This window comes from Nicotiana tomentosiformis, chromosome 1, assembly GCF_000390325.3.
Source record: "Nicotiana tomentosiformis chromosome 1, ASM39032v3, whole genome shotgun sequence".
Taxonomy (NCBI): Eukaryota; Viridiplantae; Streptophyta; class Magnoliopsida; order Solanales; family Solanaceae; genus Nicotiana; species Nicotiana tomentosiformis.
The window spans coordinates 81,514,358-81,532,181 of NC_090812.1; the positions used below are offsets into that span (position 1 = coordinate 81,514,358).

The following is a 17,824-nucleotide window of genomic DNA, read 5'->3' on the forward strand; positions in this document are numbered from 1 at the left end:
GGTGGATCCGAAGAAGATAGAGGCGGTGCAGAGTTGGCCTAGACCATCCTCAGCCATGGAGATTAGGAGCTTTCTTGGTTTGGCGGGTTATTACCGTCTCTTTGTGGAGGGATTTTCATCTATTGCATCGCCCTTGACCAAATTGACCCAAAAGGGTGCTCCGTTCAGGTGGTCGGATGAATGTGAGGAGAGCTTTCAGAAGCTCAAGACTGCTTTGGCCACAGCTCCAGTGTTAGTTCTGCCATCAGCTTCAGGTTCTTACACTATGTATTGTGATGCCTCGAGGATAGGCATTGGTTGTGTTTTGATGCAGGAGGGTAGGGTGATTGCCTATGCCTCGCGCCAGTTGAAGACCCATGAGAAGAACTATCCTATCCATGATCTTGAGTTAGCAGCCATTGTTCACGCCTTGAAGATTTGGCGTCATTATTTGTATGAGGTTCATTATGAGATCTATACAGATCACCGGAGTCTGCAGTATCTGTTAAAGCAGAAGGATCTTAATTTGCGTCAGCGGAGATGGTTGGAACTTCTTAAGGACTATGATATTACTATTTTGTACCATCCGGGGAAGGCCAATGTTGTGGCCGATGTTTTGAGTCGCCGGGTAGAGAGTTTGGGGAGTTTAGCATATCTTCCAGCAGCAGAGAGACCTTTGGCATTAGATGTTCAGGCCTTAGCGGGCCAGCTTGTCAGATTAGATATTTCGGAGCCTAGCCGGGTATTGACTTGTGTGGTCTCCAGGTCTTCTCTTTATGACCGTATCAGGGAGCGTCAGTATGATGACCCTCACTTGCTCGTTCTTCAGGACAGGGTTCGGAGAGGTGATGCTAGGGATGTGACTATTGGTGATGACGGGGTGCTGTTAATGCAAGGCCGGATATGTGTGCCTAATGTAGATGGGCTTCGAGAGCTGATTTTTGAGGAGGCCCACAGCTCGCGGTATTCCATCCATCCGGGTATCGCGAAGATGTACCAAGATTTGAGGCAGCACTATTGGTGGAGGCGGATAAAGAAGGATATAGTTGGATTTGTGGCTCGCTGTCTAAACTGTCAGCAGGTTAAGTATGAGCATCAGAGACCTGGTGGCTTGCTTCAGAGGTTAGAGATCCCAGAGTGGATGTGGGAGCGGATCACTATAGACTTTGTAGTTGGGATCCCACGGACTTCGAGGAAGTTCGACGCTATTTGGGTTATTGTGGATCGGCTGACCAAGTCCGCGCACTTCATTCCAGTTGGTACTACTTACTCTTCAGAGCGGTTGGCTGAGATATACATTCGAGAAGTCGTTCGCCTGCATGGTGTCCCAGTTTCCATCATTTCAGATAGGGGTACTCAGTTCACATCGCAGTTTTGGAGGGCCTTGCAGCGAGAGTTGGGTACTCAGGTTGAGTTAAGCACGGCTTTTCACCCTCAGACAGACGGGCAGTCCAAGCGCACTATTCAGATATTGGAGGACATGTTGCGTGCTTGTATCATTGACTTTGGGGGTTCATGGGACCAGTTTCTACCACTCGCGGAGTTTGCATATAACAACAGTTATCAGTCGAGTATTCAGATGGCTCCGTACGAGGCTTTGTACGGGAGGAGGTGTAGATCTTCGGTTGGATGGTTTGAGCCGGGTGAGGCTAGGCTCTTAGGTACAGACTTGGTTTAGAACGCATTAGATAAGGTGAAATCAATTCAGGAGCGACTTCGCACGGCGTAGTCCAGGCAGAAGAGCTTCGCGGATAGGAAGGTCCGTGATGTGTCTTTTATGGTTGGGGAGAAGGTTTTGCTGAAGGTATCACCCGTGAAGGGTGTTATGAGGTTTGGGAAGAGGGGCAAGCTGAGCCCCCAGTTTATTGGGCCTTTTGAGGTGCTTCAGCGAATAGGGGAGGTGGCTTATAAGCTTGCCTTTCCACCCAACTTGTTGAGTGTGCATCCAGTGTTTCATGTTTCAATGCTCCGAAAGTATATTGGAGATCCGTACCATGTTTTGGATTTCATCACAGTTCAGTTGGAGGGTGATATGACTTATGATGTGGAGCCGGTGGCTATTTTGGATCGGCAGGTTCGAAGGTTAAGGTCAAAGGATATAGCTTCAGTGAAGGTGCAATGGAGAGGTCAGCCTATGGAGGATGCCACCTGGGAGACCGAGCGGGAGATGAGGAGCAGATATCCACGCCTATTCGAGACTCTAGGTATGTTTCTAGACCCGTTCGAGGACGAACGGATATTTAAGAGGGGGAGGATGTAACGACCCGGCCGGTCGTTTTGAGAGTTATAGCCTCATTTTTCCCATTTCTACTTCTTTTGTGTTATTCAGCTGTATTATGTTATATCGGGTTAGTTGGTTCGGGACCGGAGTGGTTTGACCTATGTGTTGGAAACTTAAGTTAGAAAAGTCAACCAGATGTTGACCTATGTGTAAACGATCTCGGATTTGAATTTTGATGGTTTCGTTAGCTCCGTTAGGTTATTTTGGACTTAGGAGTGCGTCCGGAATGTGATTTGGAGGTCCGTGGTAGAATTAGGCTTGAATTGGCGAAATTGGAAATTGATAATTTCAGTCGGCAGTGGAAAATTTGATATCGGGGTCTGAATGGAATTACGGAAGTTGGAGTAGGTTCGTAGTGTCATTTGTGACGTGTGTGCAAAATTTGAGGTCATTCGGACGTGGTTTGGTTGGTTTTGGCATCAGTTGCCGAATTTGAAAATTTAGAAGTTCTTAGGCTTGAATCCGATGGTAATTTGATGATTTGATGTTGTTTTAAGTGATTCGAAGGTTCGACTAAGTTGGTATGTTGATATATGACTTGTTGGTATTTTTGGTTAAGGTCCCGAGGGCCTCGGGGTGATTCCGGGTGGTTAACAGATTTGTTGAAGTTGGAAATTGCAGCTGGAGCCTCTGCTTCTGCTATTTCCGCACCTGCGGAAGAAAGGGTCGCATGTGCGAGGCCGCTGGTGTGTGTGGGGAGTGCGCAGGTGCGGGAGACACTGGGCCAAGGCTGGGAACGCAGGTGCGAAGAATTGGCCGCATCTGCGAGCCCGCAGGTGCGAGGCCTTGAGCGCAGATGCTGAGATGAGGCGTTTGGACTGGTTTCGCAGATGCGCACCTGGGACCGCAGATGCGCCCCCGCAGGTGCGAGGAAGGGGTCCGCAATTGCGGAATCTGTGCGATTAAGTGAGTTGCGCAGGTGCGCACCGGTGTCCGCAGATGCGGAAGCGCAGGTGCGAGAAAATGCCTGCAGGTGCGAAAAACCTGGGCAGAAACCATAAATAGAACCCTTCGCGAATTTTGGTCATTCTTCACAATTTCAACTCGGTTTTTGGAGCTTTTGGGAGAGGTTTGAAGAGGGAATAAAGGGGATTTCGTTGAGGTAAGTTACTTGAGCCCTAATACTTGTATATATGGTAATTTCCCGTTGTTTTAATCATGGTAATTTGTGGAAATGAGGGGTTAGGGCTTGGAATTTTTGGAGAGTAATTTAAGGATTTGAAGGACTAAACGATGTCAGATTTTGATGAATTTGGTATGGTTAGACTCGTGAGTGAATGAACTTTCTAGTTTTGTAAATTTTGTCAGATTTCGAGACATGGGCCCGGGGGCCGAGTTTGAGCCAATTTCGGGTTTTGGTCTAATTTTGAAGCTTTTCTTGTGGAATTCATTCCATTATCGTATATTGATGGTATTATACTGATTGTGAATAGATTTGGAGCATTTGGAGGCCGAGTCCAGAGGCAAGATCATTGCGGGATAGAGATTTGACCGGTTTGAGGTAAGTAACGATTGTAAATCTAGTCCTGAGGGTATGAAACCCCGAATTTCGTATCATTCTACTATTTTGAAGTGACACACATGCTAGGTGATGGGCGTGTGGGCGTGCACTGTTGGGGATTTGTGACTTGGTCTGTCTCGTAGCAACTGTAAAGTTGCATACTTTGTTGAAACCATTGATACTTATATGTTTTAGAAAGATTTTCTATAAATTGGGCTGAATGCCATGTTTGGGCCTTGTGCCAATGCTGTTTGGACCCTTAGGGGCTGTTTCTTACCATCCTCTCACTGTTTTTGATAGAAAATCTATACTCAGTTTATACTTGTTTACCGCATAACGCAGTTTTATGACTCTATTTTGATGCATATAAATGTTTTGGGTCGAATGCCCTATTTTACTGAAATGTCCGAGTGGCCTGGTTTGTGAGGATGAGTGTGGATCGGGGCTGCCCGCCTGCAGCATACTTTATGAGTGAGTGAGGCCGAGGGCCTGATTTGTAAGGATGAGTGTGGATCGGGGCTGCCCGCCTACAACATACTTTATTATTATTGCACATGAATTGGTCGTGCAGATTATAGCGCTTGGGCTGAAGCAGCCCCTCCGGAGTCTCTACACACCCCCAGTGAGGGCAGGTACCTACTGAGTGTGAGTGCCGAGCGCCGAGTACTGAGTGACTGGGAGGCATGAATGATTGTGAGGTATGCCCGAGTGGCAAGAGTGATTGTGAGGTATGCTCGAGTGGCAAGAGTGATAGTGAGGTATGCCCGAGTGGCACGACTGACTGTGAGGTTTGCCCGATGGGCTGTATATGAGTGATGTTTTGCCCGAGGGGCTATTTATGATTTCATCATTTTTTCTTACCTTTGCATTGAGCCTTTGTTGGAAAAACTGTTGGAAAAATATCTTTAAATGATTTTTACTGGAACTGGGTTTAAACGAGATGTTTGATTCAAATCCTGATTTTAAAAGCATGTGGTATTTTACTGAGATTTTCTGATGAATGTTATATGCTTTATTGCTCGTCACTACTGCTCAGTCTTTATTTATTATTGTTACTTACTGAGTTGGCGTACTCACGTTACTCCCTGCACCTTGTGTGCAGATTCAGGTATAGCTGGACACGGTAGCAGTTACTGAGTGTTCTGGTTGCAGATTTTCTTGGAGATATCAAGGTAGTTGTTTGGCGATCGCAGCCCCTGCTCTTCTCCCTCTTATCTTCCTCTAGTTGTATTTAGCTATTTTCTAGGCTGAGTTAGCCTTAATATTGTTAGACAGATTGTAGCAGATGCTCATGACTAGTGACACCCCGATGTCGGGCTTTTCTTTTTTGCACTTCTATTTTTCTTTGATTTGAACTCTTTTAATGGAGATTTTATGTCAAATAACCTTAAAATTATCGTTAAAAAAATGAAATATCGGTTGTTTTGGAAATGAGTCGGCTTGCCTAGTTCCACGATAGGCGCCATCACGACAGGGGTTAGTTTTGGGTCGTGACACCTCTCCAAGGTCCCCAATATGCCTGAATGTCCACCAATAGCACCATCATGATACAATTGAAGAAGATGTTGCCTGAGAGCCTGATTCTTTCCAACCATAATCTTTCCTTTTCTATACAACATTCCATCTCTGTATAGATAACCAGGTTTACTATTAGCATTTTGCTGGAGCTCTGCAATCAGCTTAGAGAGTTTTTGATCCTCCCTGTATGAATCCTGAAGTTGTTGTACTAGTTGACTAGTCACAAATGATATTGCTTGTAGACTACCAATCACGTTAGCTACCCTGGATAAAGCGTCTGCCACAAGATTCTCCTTCCCTTTCTTATACACAATGGTGAAATCATATCCCAATAACTTGGCTATCCACCTATGTTGACTAGGGGTAGAAATTTTCTACTCCATCAAGTATTTCAGACTTTGATGATCAGTTGATAATGAAATGCCTCCCAACCAGGTAGTGTCTCAATTTCTGAACTGCAACAACTATTGCCATCATTTCCTTCTCGTATACTGATAGTTTAATGTGCTTAGATCCCAAGGCCTTACTGAAAAATGCCAGAGAATGGGCTGCCTGCATCAATACTGCTCCAATACCATCTCCACAAGCATCAAATTCAATAGTGATTTCTTCAGAAAAATTGGGTAGGGCTAACACGGGAGGGGCAGACATGATATTTTTCAGTTCACAGAATGCCTGCTCGGCTACTTTAGTCCACTGAAAGGATCCTTTCTTCAATAAATCATTTAAAGGCCTAGATAACAATCCATAGCCCTTAATGAATCTTCTATAGTACCCTGTTAGTCCCAAAAATCCTCTCAGCTCTTTGACAGATTTAGGAGCTGGCCACTTCCTCATAACTTCTAACTTCTTTAGATCTGTAGCCACCCCAGTCCCACTGATGATATGACCCAAGTATTCCACCTCTCTCTCCCCAAAAGAACATTTGCTCATCTTCACATATAAGTTGTTGCTTTTCAGAATTTGAAAAGCTATCTCCAAATGGGCCAGGTGACTGGACTAACACGGACTATAGATAAGGATATCATCAAAGAAAACTAAGATGAATTTACTCAAATGTGACTGGAAAATATGGTTCATTAAACTTTGGAATGTGGAAGGGGCATTTGTGAGACCAAAAGGCATTACAACAAACTCATAATGACCATGGTGTGATCGGAATGCATTTTTCTCAATATCGGTGGGATACATTCTAATTTGATGGTATCCGGACCTAAGATCTAGTTTAGAAAAGAATTTTGCTTCACCTAGTTTATCCAACAACTCTTCAATTACTGGGATGGGAAATTTATCTTTCACTGTCCCTTTGTTTAATTCCCTATAATCAATGCACATCCTCCAAGACCCATCTTTCTTCTTAACCATCACAATAGGAGAGGAATAGGGACTCATACTAGGTCTAATAACCCCAGAATGCAGTAACGCTTTTATCATTTTCTCTATTTCATATTTTTGGGTGGCAGGGTATCTATAGGGCCTCACATTAATGGGAGAAACCCCATATTTCAATACAATTCTGTGGTCATATCTTCTATGAGGTGGCAATTCACCAGGAACATCAAAAATAGGAGAATACTTATCAAATAATTGTTATAAATTAGATGGTAAATTCTTACTATTTACATTCAACTGCATTTCTAATAAATTCAGATTCTGAACAATTGTGTGCTTCACAAAGGTCACTGTCATCATACTTAGTTGGGCACTTTTATTCAACAATTTTTGCATCTTTTTACCATTGATCACTTTAGACTCTCCAGGTGGACTTCCCCTCAATGAAATCTTCTTCCCGCCTATTTGAAATTCCATCTTAAGCTGTTTGAAATTCCATCTGATATCCCCTAAAGTGACAAGCCATTAGATTCCTAACACCACATCAACTCCTCCCAATGGTATAACTAACATGTCAGCTATAAAATCTACCCCATGCATTCTCCATTTAACTTTTTGCTCATAAAAGAACTGTTAACCTTACTCCCATTAGCAACAACCACATAAAAGGATGGGATTGTTTCTAGCTGAATTCTTAGCCTTTTCACAACATTTACATTCATAAAATTGTGTGTTGATCCAGAATCTATTAAAACATGAACTGTTTTACCTTTGACAGATCCCTTGACTCTTATAGTTCTGTAATCCATTGTGACGTCCATTGCATGAACTGACATTTGAGGGTTCAATGCGGGTTCTTCAAGGTTATCATTCTCCACCCAATTCTCTTCAAAATTCAACTCTTGAACCTCGTCATCCACTTCGAGAATGAATAACTTATTTCCCTTCTTGCAGTTATGGTTAGGGGTGTATTTTTTATCACACCAATAACACAACCCCTTGGCCCTTTTTTTATCCATCTCTGCCGCTGTCAATCTTCTTGATGTTTTCACAGACCCTCTACTACCCTCAGGAATTTGGCTATGAAGATAACTTCTCAAATTTGAATTCCACGATGAACTTGGCGCATGAAGTAAGGGTCGAGAATTCCTTATACTTGACTGATTATATCCTCTATGTAACTTTAAAGATTGCTCAACCAATTTGGCCAAACTGTAAGCTTTCATTAAGGTTCTTGGCGCCAACATACGAACTTGAACCTCGATCTCAGGTTTTAGTCCCTTCAGAAAACAACTGATGGAATATTCCTCTGTCAAATCAACCTGGTTCAACAGCTCATCAAATTCATCTAAGAATTCCTAAACACTCCCATTGTGTTTCAACCCCACTAGTTCAGACATCAGATCTGCATGCAGAGTATGCCCAAACCTAAGATTCAAAGCTTGAACATAATCGTTCCAGTTTGGGAGTTCCCTACCAAATCTTGACTTCAATAACGTTTGGTGCCATTGAAGAGCTCTGCCTTCCATGTGAATCGAGGCCAATTTCACCTTCATATCCTCTGGGGTTCCATCAACATCAAAAAACTGGTCGCATCGATACACCCAGCCTCGCAAATCCTTACCACCAAATCTGGGAAATTCCACTCTTGAATATCGAGTATTCATATGATTATGATTTCCAGCCCCATACATATGATGACCACCGCCATTCGCTGGAATTCACCCATCCTCTATCGGAGCCGCCGGTGCTGGAGCTGCAGGTACTGCCGGAGGAACTGCCTGGGCTTGATTGTTAACAACCATAGTTGTTATCAGTTGTCGGATTTCTCCAATCACATCGTCATGTCGTTCACCCAAGATACGAACTTGCTCTCTGATTTCATCTAATTCACGGCGCACCTCGCTATTTCTCGTCGTCTCCGGCATTGTGCTTTGCCAAAAATCGCTAACTCTGATACCAAATTGTTAGTACCAAAACCGAGTCGCATGAAATAGTCGCAAATCTCTAAGGAACCAAATGAAAAGAATAGCTCCTGAATAAGAATTGCTGAAGAAAACTGAAGAGAAGAAGAATAGAGAAGGATCAAGATGATATTATTTTCGATAATCCCAATGATACAGGATTCCCCTACTTTATTGTAACGACCCGACTTGCCATTTTAAGAAATAACGCCCCGTTCAATAACTTAAAGGTACCGAAAAACTTCATAATATGTATTATGACCCCGCAGGTGTGGTCGAGTTTGATTTTAGGAAGATTTAGAATTTAATTAAAAGAGAAATTATCATTTTCAAGCTTAAATGGAAAGAGTTGTCCAAAGAGTTGACTTTTGAGAAAACGACCTCAGAAAAGAATTTTGATGATTTCAATAGCTTCGTATGGTGATTTCGGACTTAGGCGTGTGTTCGGATTTGGATTTGGAAGTCCGTAGGACAATTCGACGCATTTTGGCGAAAGTTGGAAAATAGACGATTTTCGGAAAGTTCGATCAACGGTTGAATTTTTAATAACGAGGTCGGAATCTGATTCTTGAAATTTGAATAGGTCCATTATGTCACTTATGACTTGTGTACAAAATTTGAGGTCAATTGGACATGATTCGATAGGTTTCGACATCGAATGTTGAAGTTGGAAATTTCATAATAGACTAAAGTTTCAAGTGAGTTCGCACAAGACCTAACTTCAAACGAGCATACCTCTCATGATATGAAGATTTATATGGTGTGTTACCTATCAAAAGAAATTTCTATGTATCTAGTTTCCAACCTTTCAAACCGTTTGTCATTTGGACATTCCTACAAGAAGTAATGACCAAAATACCCAAGGCTGGAAAAATGATATTTTGCGACTAATTATGCGATCGCAAAACAGTTATGCGATCGCAAAATTGCTTCTGCGACCGCAAACTGGTCACAGAATGGACCAGAAGATCCCAGTTCTGGGCACCAATTTTGCGATCAATTTTGCGGCCCTCATACCCATTCCGCGGTCCATTATGCGACCGCAGACCTGCTTTCGGAGCGTTAATTTTTTTATTTTCATAACCCGACCCCATTTTGATAAATAGGCTTTGGGGCTTATTTTGGGGTATTTTTCTAAGGGTTTTAGATAGAGGTAAGAGCATTTTAGAGATAGAAGGAGGGAACCTAACATTCTAATTATCCAATCTTCAAGAATCAAGGAAGCTAATCACAAGATTTTCATCAAAGAAGTAAGATTCAACCCTTAGTCTTCAATTTCGAGTTTGGGGTAAAAGATTGGTGATTGGAAGTATGATTCTTGCGTGTAAGAATATTATGTATATATACTTGTACCAATAAGGTTTGTGGGAAGATTATTGAGATCAAATAAGTAAAGATTGGGTTGTGGAATAAAGAAAATCTTGCAGAAGAACCTTGTAACCAAATTTGCACACCTAGTATTTGATAAAATGCTCAAATGAGCTGAAACCATGAAAATCTTCCTAATTATGGTTCACTTTTGTTATGTTTATAAATAAATTGAAGTTGCTAGGATTTACGGAACCTCGTAGTAATGTAAGGAAGGCTCAAGAAATATTGGAGCCGTCCGGAGGTCAATTCACGTGAGAAAGCTATTTTGGAATATCGACCTAACTTCAAAAAGGTAAGTGTCTTGTTTAACCTCGAGTGGGGGAATTTTCCCTTAGGTATTGAGTCTTATGTGCAATTTGTGTAATTAAAAATCATGTACGCGAGGTGACGAGTACGTACTTGGTTTATATGTGCAAATTTTATTGAGTTAAAGTCTTGAGCATATTGTGTAGTAAATTGGATAATTATTGGCATATATTTAATCATCTATTTGTCGTGCCTAAATCCTTGTTGTGGACTTTGTTGTTATATGACAAGTTGATGTGATTGTTATTTGATTATTTATGAAGTTTCGTGAATTTGCTGGTTTGATAATTATTGGAATTTAATTTCATTTTGAATTTTTCCCTCTGCAAATAATTAATTAAATGAGCTTAAGAAGAGGTGTTTATATAATTATCGAAAATTTGGAGTTAATAAAGACTTTATTTTATGTTGAGTAATTTCTATCTCTGTTGATTGATTTTGGGTGTTTTACACATTGTGTGGAGCCTTCGACTATTTGTTGTGAAATTAATTGACTTGGTTGCATCTTTGGAATTTTGGTTGTAGCCATTGGGCAAATTGTGATATGAATTGATTTTGTTATGTTGCCGTGATAATTTTCCGTGTAAATTATTGTGTTGTGTTAATTATTATTTTGAAGATATAAGGGTGGCATTTCACCGTTGATATTATATGGGTATAAGTGTGGCATTTCATTGTGGTTGTGTCTGTTGGAATATTGTCTGGGCGGAGCGATAAGGGTGGCAATAAGAGCGATAAGGGTGGCTATTGATATTGTTTGGGCTGAGCGATAAGGGTGGCTATAGGAGTGATAAGGGTGGCAATAGGAGTGATAAGGGTGGCTATTGTGAGGGACGATATGTGATGATGTGGGGTTGTTGGGTTGATGATTTTCATGTGATGTTGTGATATTCTTGTATTTATTTTTATACCTTGAGCAATATTTCTTGTTGTTGGTAAATTGATGACAATCTGATTTTGTGTTGAAATTGAGAGCATGTGGCTATTGTCAGGCGGATTATAAAATAAAATATGGGTACGAGGTGCCGTGAGCAAATGATGAGGATATTGGCACGTGAATTGTCCGTACAGTTGTGATATGAATTGTGGGCACGGGGTGCTGTGATTATATGATAATGATATTTGGCACTTGAATTGTCCGTGCAGTTGTGATATAAAATAAGGGCACGAGGTGCCGGGGGAAATATGATGATTTAATTATGGGCACGAGGTGCCGTGAAAATATGAAAAATGGGTTGAGACCCGTATTTACGAGAAATATGAAAATGGACTGAGACCCGTATTTTTATGATTATGAAACGAGGTATCACATGGTGACTTTTTAATTGAAAGGATTATAATCAAAATATTTATTTGAAAGGATTTTTATGTAGAAGGTATTATATGAAAGAATTATATTTGAAAGGTAATTATTTGAGAAAATTATATTTGAAAGAGAATTATTTGAAAGAATTATATGTGAAAGACATTTATTTGAAGGATTTGATTTATTGTGTGTAATTGTAATTGTATTTGAAAGAATTATATGAGAATTATTTGTATTTGATTTATTATATGGAAATGGATTTGATTTGATTCAAGGTAGAGCTGCTTGGTCGTCGCAGTCCCTTGGAGTCTTTTCATTTCATTGTACTGTTAATTTTTAATCAAACATTATTGTATATTCGGTCCTCGTGATCATTCTATGTGTTCAGTTAGAGTTCGTGACTTAGTACTACCAGTCTTGGGAGGTTGTACATTCATATATATTCCGCTGTTAGTTTTGGTTACTTATTTATTAAAAAAAAATGGCTCCAAAAAAATATAATTGAAATCGGCTTACCTAGTCTTAGAGACCAGGTGCCATCACGACGCTTGTGGTGAGATTTTTGGGTCGTGACAAGTTGGTATCAGAGCTCTAGGTTCATAGGTTCTACGAGTCACGTACGAGTCTAGTAGAGTCTTGCGGATCGGTACAGAAACGTATGTACTTATCTTCGAAAGGCTACAGAACTGTTAGAAAATTTCCATTTCTTTCATTCTTGTCGTGCGGAATTGGTTGAATTTGGAATTTGAACCTTTGTATCTCTATTCTCTCACAGATGGTGAGGACATGTGCTACTGGGTTAGCTGAGCAGGCATCCGCACATACTGCTAGGGCTGCAAGAGGCCGGTCCCGAGGTAGAGGTCGAAGAAGGGCATGTGCTGCGACTAGAGCACCTGTCAGAACAACAGTTGAGGAGCCACTAGTAGCTCCAGTTGGGGGACAGGTACCAGAAGCACCTGTTGTTACCCCAGGACTTCAGGAGACTTTAGCACAGTTCCTGAGTATGTTTGGTACATTAACTCAGGCGGGATTGATCTTTGTTGCACCAAATATTCCGCAGATTGGGGGAGTAGCTCAGACTCCTACCACAACTCCAGAACAGCATGTTCACGTTGGACAGGTTCAGGGTGTAGTACCGGTAAAACCTGTTATTCCGATTCGGCCTGAGATCAGGCCCGAGGCATCAGAAAAAGAACAAAAGAGACTTGAAAGGTTTAAGAAATATGATCCACCAACTTTCAGTGGCACAGCTACAAAGGATGCCCAAGGATTTCTGGAAAATTGTCACTGTATTCTCCGCACCATGGGTATTGTAGAAGTTAGCGAAGTTTCCTTTACTACATTTCAACTGTCAGGCGCAACGTATCGGTGGTGGCAAATCTATGAAGAAGATAGACCAGCCGATGCCACACCACTAACTTGGGCTCAATTTTTGGAAATATTCTTGAAAGAGTTTGTTCCCCAGACTCTCAGAGATGCGTGGCGCATAGAGTTTGAACGGTTGCGTCAAGGCACTATGACAGTATCAGAATATGCTATCAGGTTTTGTGAGTTTGCCCGTCATGCACCTATCTTAGTTCCTACAATCAGAGAACGGGTCCGCAGATTCATTGAGGGGCTCGATTATGATATTAAAATATGCATGGATCGAGAGTTGCAAATTGATTCTCCATTTCAACAAGTTGCAAGGAAGATTGAGGGTGTTTTAGGCAAGGAAATGGAGTCTAAGGAGTCCAAAAGGTCTCGAAGGTCTGGAGGATTCTGTGAGTTTTACTCTTCAACTAGAACCAATTATAGCGGAGGCTCGAGCAATCGGTCAGCTCTGTCCGCACATCAGATTACTCGGAGTGCTCCAGTTTACAGTGCACCACCGACACGAGATTCTTACAGTGGTTATTCCAGTTATCCGGCATAGACTCAGTACGAGTAGCCGTGACCTCAGAGGGGTTGATATGAGTGTGGTGATACTAGGCATATCATGAGAGATTGTCCCAGACTTGGGAGGGGTGGATTTCATCTGAATACTCCAGCCACAAGCTTTATTCCAGTTGATACTTCACGTGCACAATCAACTAGAGGTGGAGGATAGGCGGGTAGTGGGCGATTAAGAGGTGGAGGTCCGACCCGTTGATTTAATCACTATGATTTGGCTGAGGACAAAACACCAGATGGTGTTGTTACAGGTACGGTCCTGATTTTATTATAAAAGGATATTTTCCTTAATTTGATTCGGTTTTGAATATCGAGGTGAGTCCTCCTATTATGCTCCACTTATGGGTGAACTTCGTAAATTTGTGACCCACTTATATGTTTATCCCTGTTGGGAGATTTAAAGATGTGAACCCGTGTCTATTATTTTATTTTTGGTATACCATTGAGGGCTATAAGCGCAAAAGTAATTTTTATTATTCATTACAGTGGGTTTAATATATTTCGTAATAATTGATTCTAATTTTTATGAATTATATGCCCTATCGGTAGCAGGGTTCATTATATGTTGTGAAAATTATTTATGAAATATATTGAAAAGAAGAAAGAAAGCAAAATTGAAAATTTCAGTTGGCACAATGTGCTACATACTTGTGATTTGGAGTTGAGGACGATATCCTCGCATTTTTATATGATGTGAAATATTTAAACCGGGCTGCAAGCCGCGATGGAAGTTATGTAAGGACGAGGTCCTTGTGGTGAAATATTTATGAGTTTAAAATTTTTCCTTTGCGAAATTTAATTGTACAATAGTATTAATAGGGAGTCATGCCTGTTAGGCTTATTTGATAATTCTTGTATATTTTTCTGTGCATATTCAGCCATTTTCGTGCTGTAAACATTGAGTTTTAACCTATGAGATGAGTGCCCAGGTGACGTTAAATGTGACTCATTAATCCGAGTAAGCAATCATGAGGTCTTCATGCCTCACATTCTGTTGTCAGTGTTGTGAAAATTCGAAATGGGGTGGTGGTTAATATGAGATTAATTAATAATGCTAGAATTAATTATGAATAACTTTTAAGACTAGAGATGTGGTGATGAGTATACATATGATGTGCTTCATATCCTGATATCATTATAATAATGCAGTGCTTGTAATGCTGAGATTGGTGTTATTGATATACACCTTGTGGTATTTTGTTGTGTTGTGGATGTATGTTATGAGTTATTTTGGTGTTACTCTGGCAGGTGGATAGACCCAATTACAGGAGAGACTCTGCCAAAAATTTTGAAAAATTTGGGAGTTTGTAAAATTTAGAGGATTGAGATTTGCAAAGGAAGAGATAAATATGTTATGTGTTTGAGGGCGAATGATTCTAAGCGGGGAAGAATGTAGCAACCCGGAAATTTTATTATTTTTTTTAAAGTATTTCAACACTATTAAAAAAGTTGATGTGTGCGTAGGCACGAGTTACTATAGCCAGTTGAGACTAATACCGTGTGTCGAAGTAAAAATCACGCCTTTTAAAGCTTATAAGAATGGAGAAAAGAAGTAATCTCAATTGAGATGGTGTCTTCGAACCCGTGTCAAATTTCGGGAACGTAGAATCACCCACAAGTATGTTTGTACGAATACACTCAGTAATTTAAAGTCCTCAGAAAGATTCTTGGCAGGTTCGAGGACGAACGTATGGTTAAGAGGTGGAGAATGTAACGACCCGACTTGTCGTTTTAAGAATTAATGCCTCGTTCAATGACTTAAGGTCCCGAACAACTTCATAATATGTATTATGACCCACGAGTGTGGTCGAGTTTGATTTTCGGAAGATTTATAATTTAATTGAAAGAGAAATTCTCATTTTGAAGCTTAAATGGAAAGAGTTGACTAAGGAGTTGACTTTTGAGCAAACGACCTCGGAATAGAATTTTGATGATGTCAATAGCTTTGTATGGTGATTTCGAACTTAGGCGCATGTTCGGATTTGGATTTGGAAGTCCATAGGATAATTCGACGCATTTTGGCGAAAGTTGGAAAATAGACGATTTTCGGAAAGTTCGATCGAAGGTTGAATTTTTGATAACGAGGTCGGAATCTGATTCTGGAAATTTGAAATGGGTCCGTTATGTCACTTATGACTTGTGTACAAAATTTGAGGTCAATCGGACATGATTCGATAGGTTTCGGCATCGAATGTTGAAGTTGGAAATTTCATAATAGACTAAAGTTTCAAGTGAGTTCGCACAAGACCTAACTTCAAACGAGCATAGCTCTCTTGATATAAAGAGTTATATGGTGTGTTACCTATAAAAAGAAAGTTCTATGTATCTAATTTTCAACTCTTCAAACCGTTTGTCATTTGGACATTCTTACAAAAAGTTATGACCAGATTACCAAAGGCTGGAAAAATGCAATTCTGCGACCAATTATGCGATCGCAAAACAGTTATGCGATCGCAAAATTGCTTCTGCGACCGCAAACTGGTCGCAGAATGGACCAGAAGAGCCCAGTTCTGGGCACCGATTTTGTGATCAATTTTGCGGCCCTCATACCCATTATGCGGTCCATTATGCGATCGCAGACCTACTTTTAGAGGGTTAAATTTTCTATTTTCATAACCCGACCCCATTTTGATAAATAGGCTTTGGGGCTTATTTTGGGGTATTTTTCTGAGGTTTTAGAAAGAGGTAAGAGCATTTTAGATAGATAAGGAGGGAACCTAACATTCTAATCATCCAATCTTCAAGAATCAAGGAAGCTAATCACAAGATTTTCATTAAAGAGGTAAGATTCAACCTCTAGTCTTCAATTTCGAGTTTGGGGTAAAAGATTGGTGATTGGGAGTATGATTCTTGGGTGTAAAAGTATTATGTGTATATGCTTGTACCAATAAGGTTTGTGGGAAGATTGTTGAGATCAAATAAGTAAAGATTGGGTTGTGGAATGAAGGAAATCTTGCAGAAGAACCTTATAACCAAATTTGCACACCTAGTGTTTGATAAAATGCTCAAATGAGCTGAAACCATGAAAATCTTCCTAATTATGGTTCACTTTTGTTATTTTTATAAATAGATTGAAGTTGCTATGATTTTCGGAACCTCGTAGTAATGTAAGGAAGGCTCAAGAAAGATTGGAGCCGTCCGGAGGTCAATTCACATGAGAAAGCTATTTTGAAATATCGACCTAACTTCAAAAAGGTAAGTATCTTACTTAACCTCGAGTGGGGGAATTTTTCCTTAGGCATTGAGTCTTATGTGCAATTTGTGTAATTGAAAACCATGTACGCGAGGTGACGAGTACGTACTTGGTTTACATGTGCAAAGTTTATTGAGTTAAAGTCTTGAGCATATTGTGTAGTAAATTGGATAATTGTTAGTATATATTTAATCATCTATATGTCGTACCTAAATCCTTGTTGTGGACTCTGTTGTTATATGACAAGTTGATGTGATTGTTATTTGATTATTTATGAAATCCCGTGAATTTGCTGGTTTGATAATTATTGAAATTTAATTTCATTTTGGATTTTTCCCTCTGCAAATAATTAATTAAATAAGCTTAAGAAGAGGTGTTTATAAATTATCAAAAATTTGGAGTTAATAAAGACTTTGCTTTATGTTGAGTAATTTCTATCTCTGTTGATTGATTTTGGGTGTTTTACATATTGTGTGGAGCCTTCGACTATTTGTTGTGAAATTAATTAACTTGGTTGTATATTTAAAATTTTGGTTGTACCATTGGGCAAATTGTAATATGAATTAATTTTGTTATATTGTCGTGATAATTTTTTGTGTAAATTATTGTGTTGTGTTAATTATTATTTTGAAGATATAAGGGTGGCATTTCACCGTTGATATTATATGGGTATAAAGGTGGCATTTCATTGTGGTTGTGTTTGTTGGAATATTGTCTGGGCTGAGCGATAAGGGTGGCATTAGGAGCGATAAGGGTGGCAATAGGAGCGATAAGGGTGGCTATTGATATTGTCTGGGTAGAGCGATAAGGGTGGCAATATGAGTGATAAGGGTGGCTATTGTGAGGGACGATATGTGATGATGTGGGGTTGTGGGGTTGATGATTTTCATGTGATGTTGTGATATTCTTGTGTTTATTTTTATACCTTGTGCAATATTTCTTGTTGTTGGTAAATTGATGACAATCTGATTTATGTTGAAATTGAGATCCTGTGGCTATTGCCAGGTGGATTATAAAATAAAATGTGGGCACGAGGTGCCGTGAGTAAATAATGAGGATATTGGCACGTGAATTATCCGTGCAATTGTGATATGAATTGTGGGCACGGGGTGCTGTGATTAAATGAAAATGATATTTGGCA

At 40.3% G+C, this 17,824-nt stretch overlaps 1 protein-coding gene across 1 annotated transcript; it reads left to right on the top strand.

The window, feature by feature from the left end:
- The first annotated feature begins 13,074 nt into the window (after nucleotides 1-13,074).
- On the top strand, nucleotides 13,075-13,473 carry LOC138907038 (uncharacterized). Its single transcript, XM_070197014.1, has one exon. The coding sequence runs from the start codon at nucleotides 13,075-13,077 to the stop codon at nucleotides 13,471-13,473; it is 399 nt and encodes a 132-aa protein (XP_070053115.1).
- The last annotated feature ends 4,351 nt before the right edge of the window (nucleotides 13,474-17,824 follow it).

Coding starts and splice junctions, on each gene's coding strand:
- LOC138907038 (XM_070197014.1), top strand. CDS start 13,075: ATGACAGTATCAGAATATGCTATCAGGTTTTGTGAGTTTGCCCGTCAT.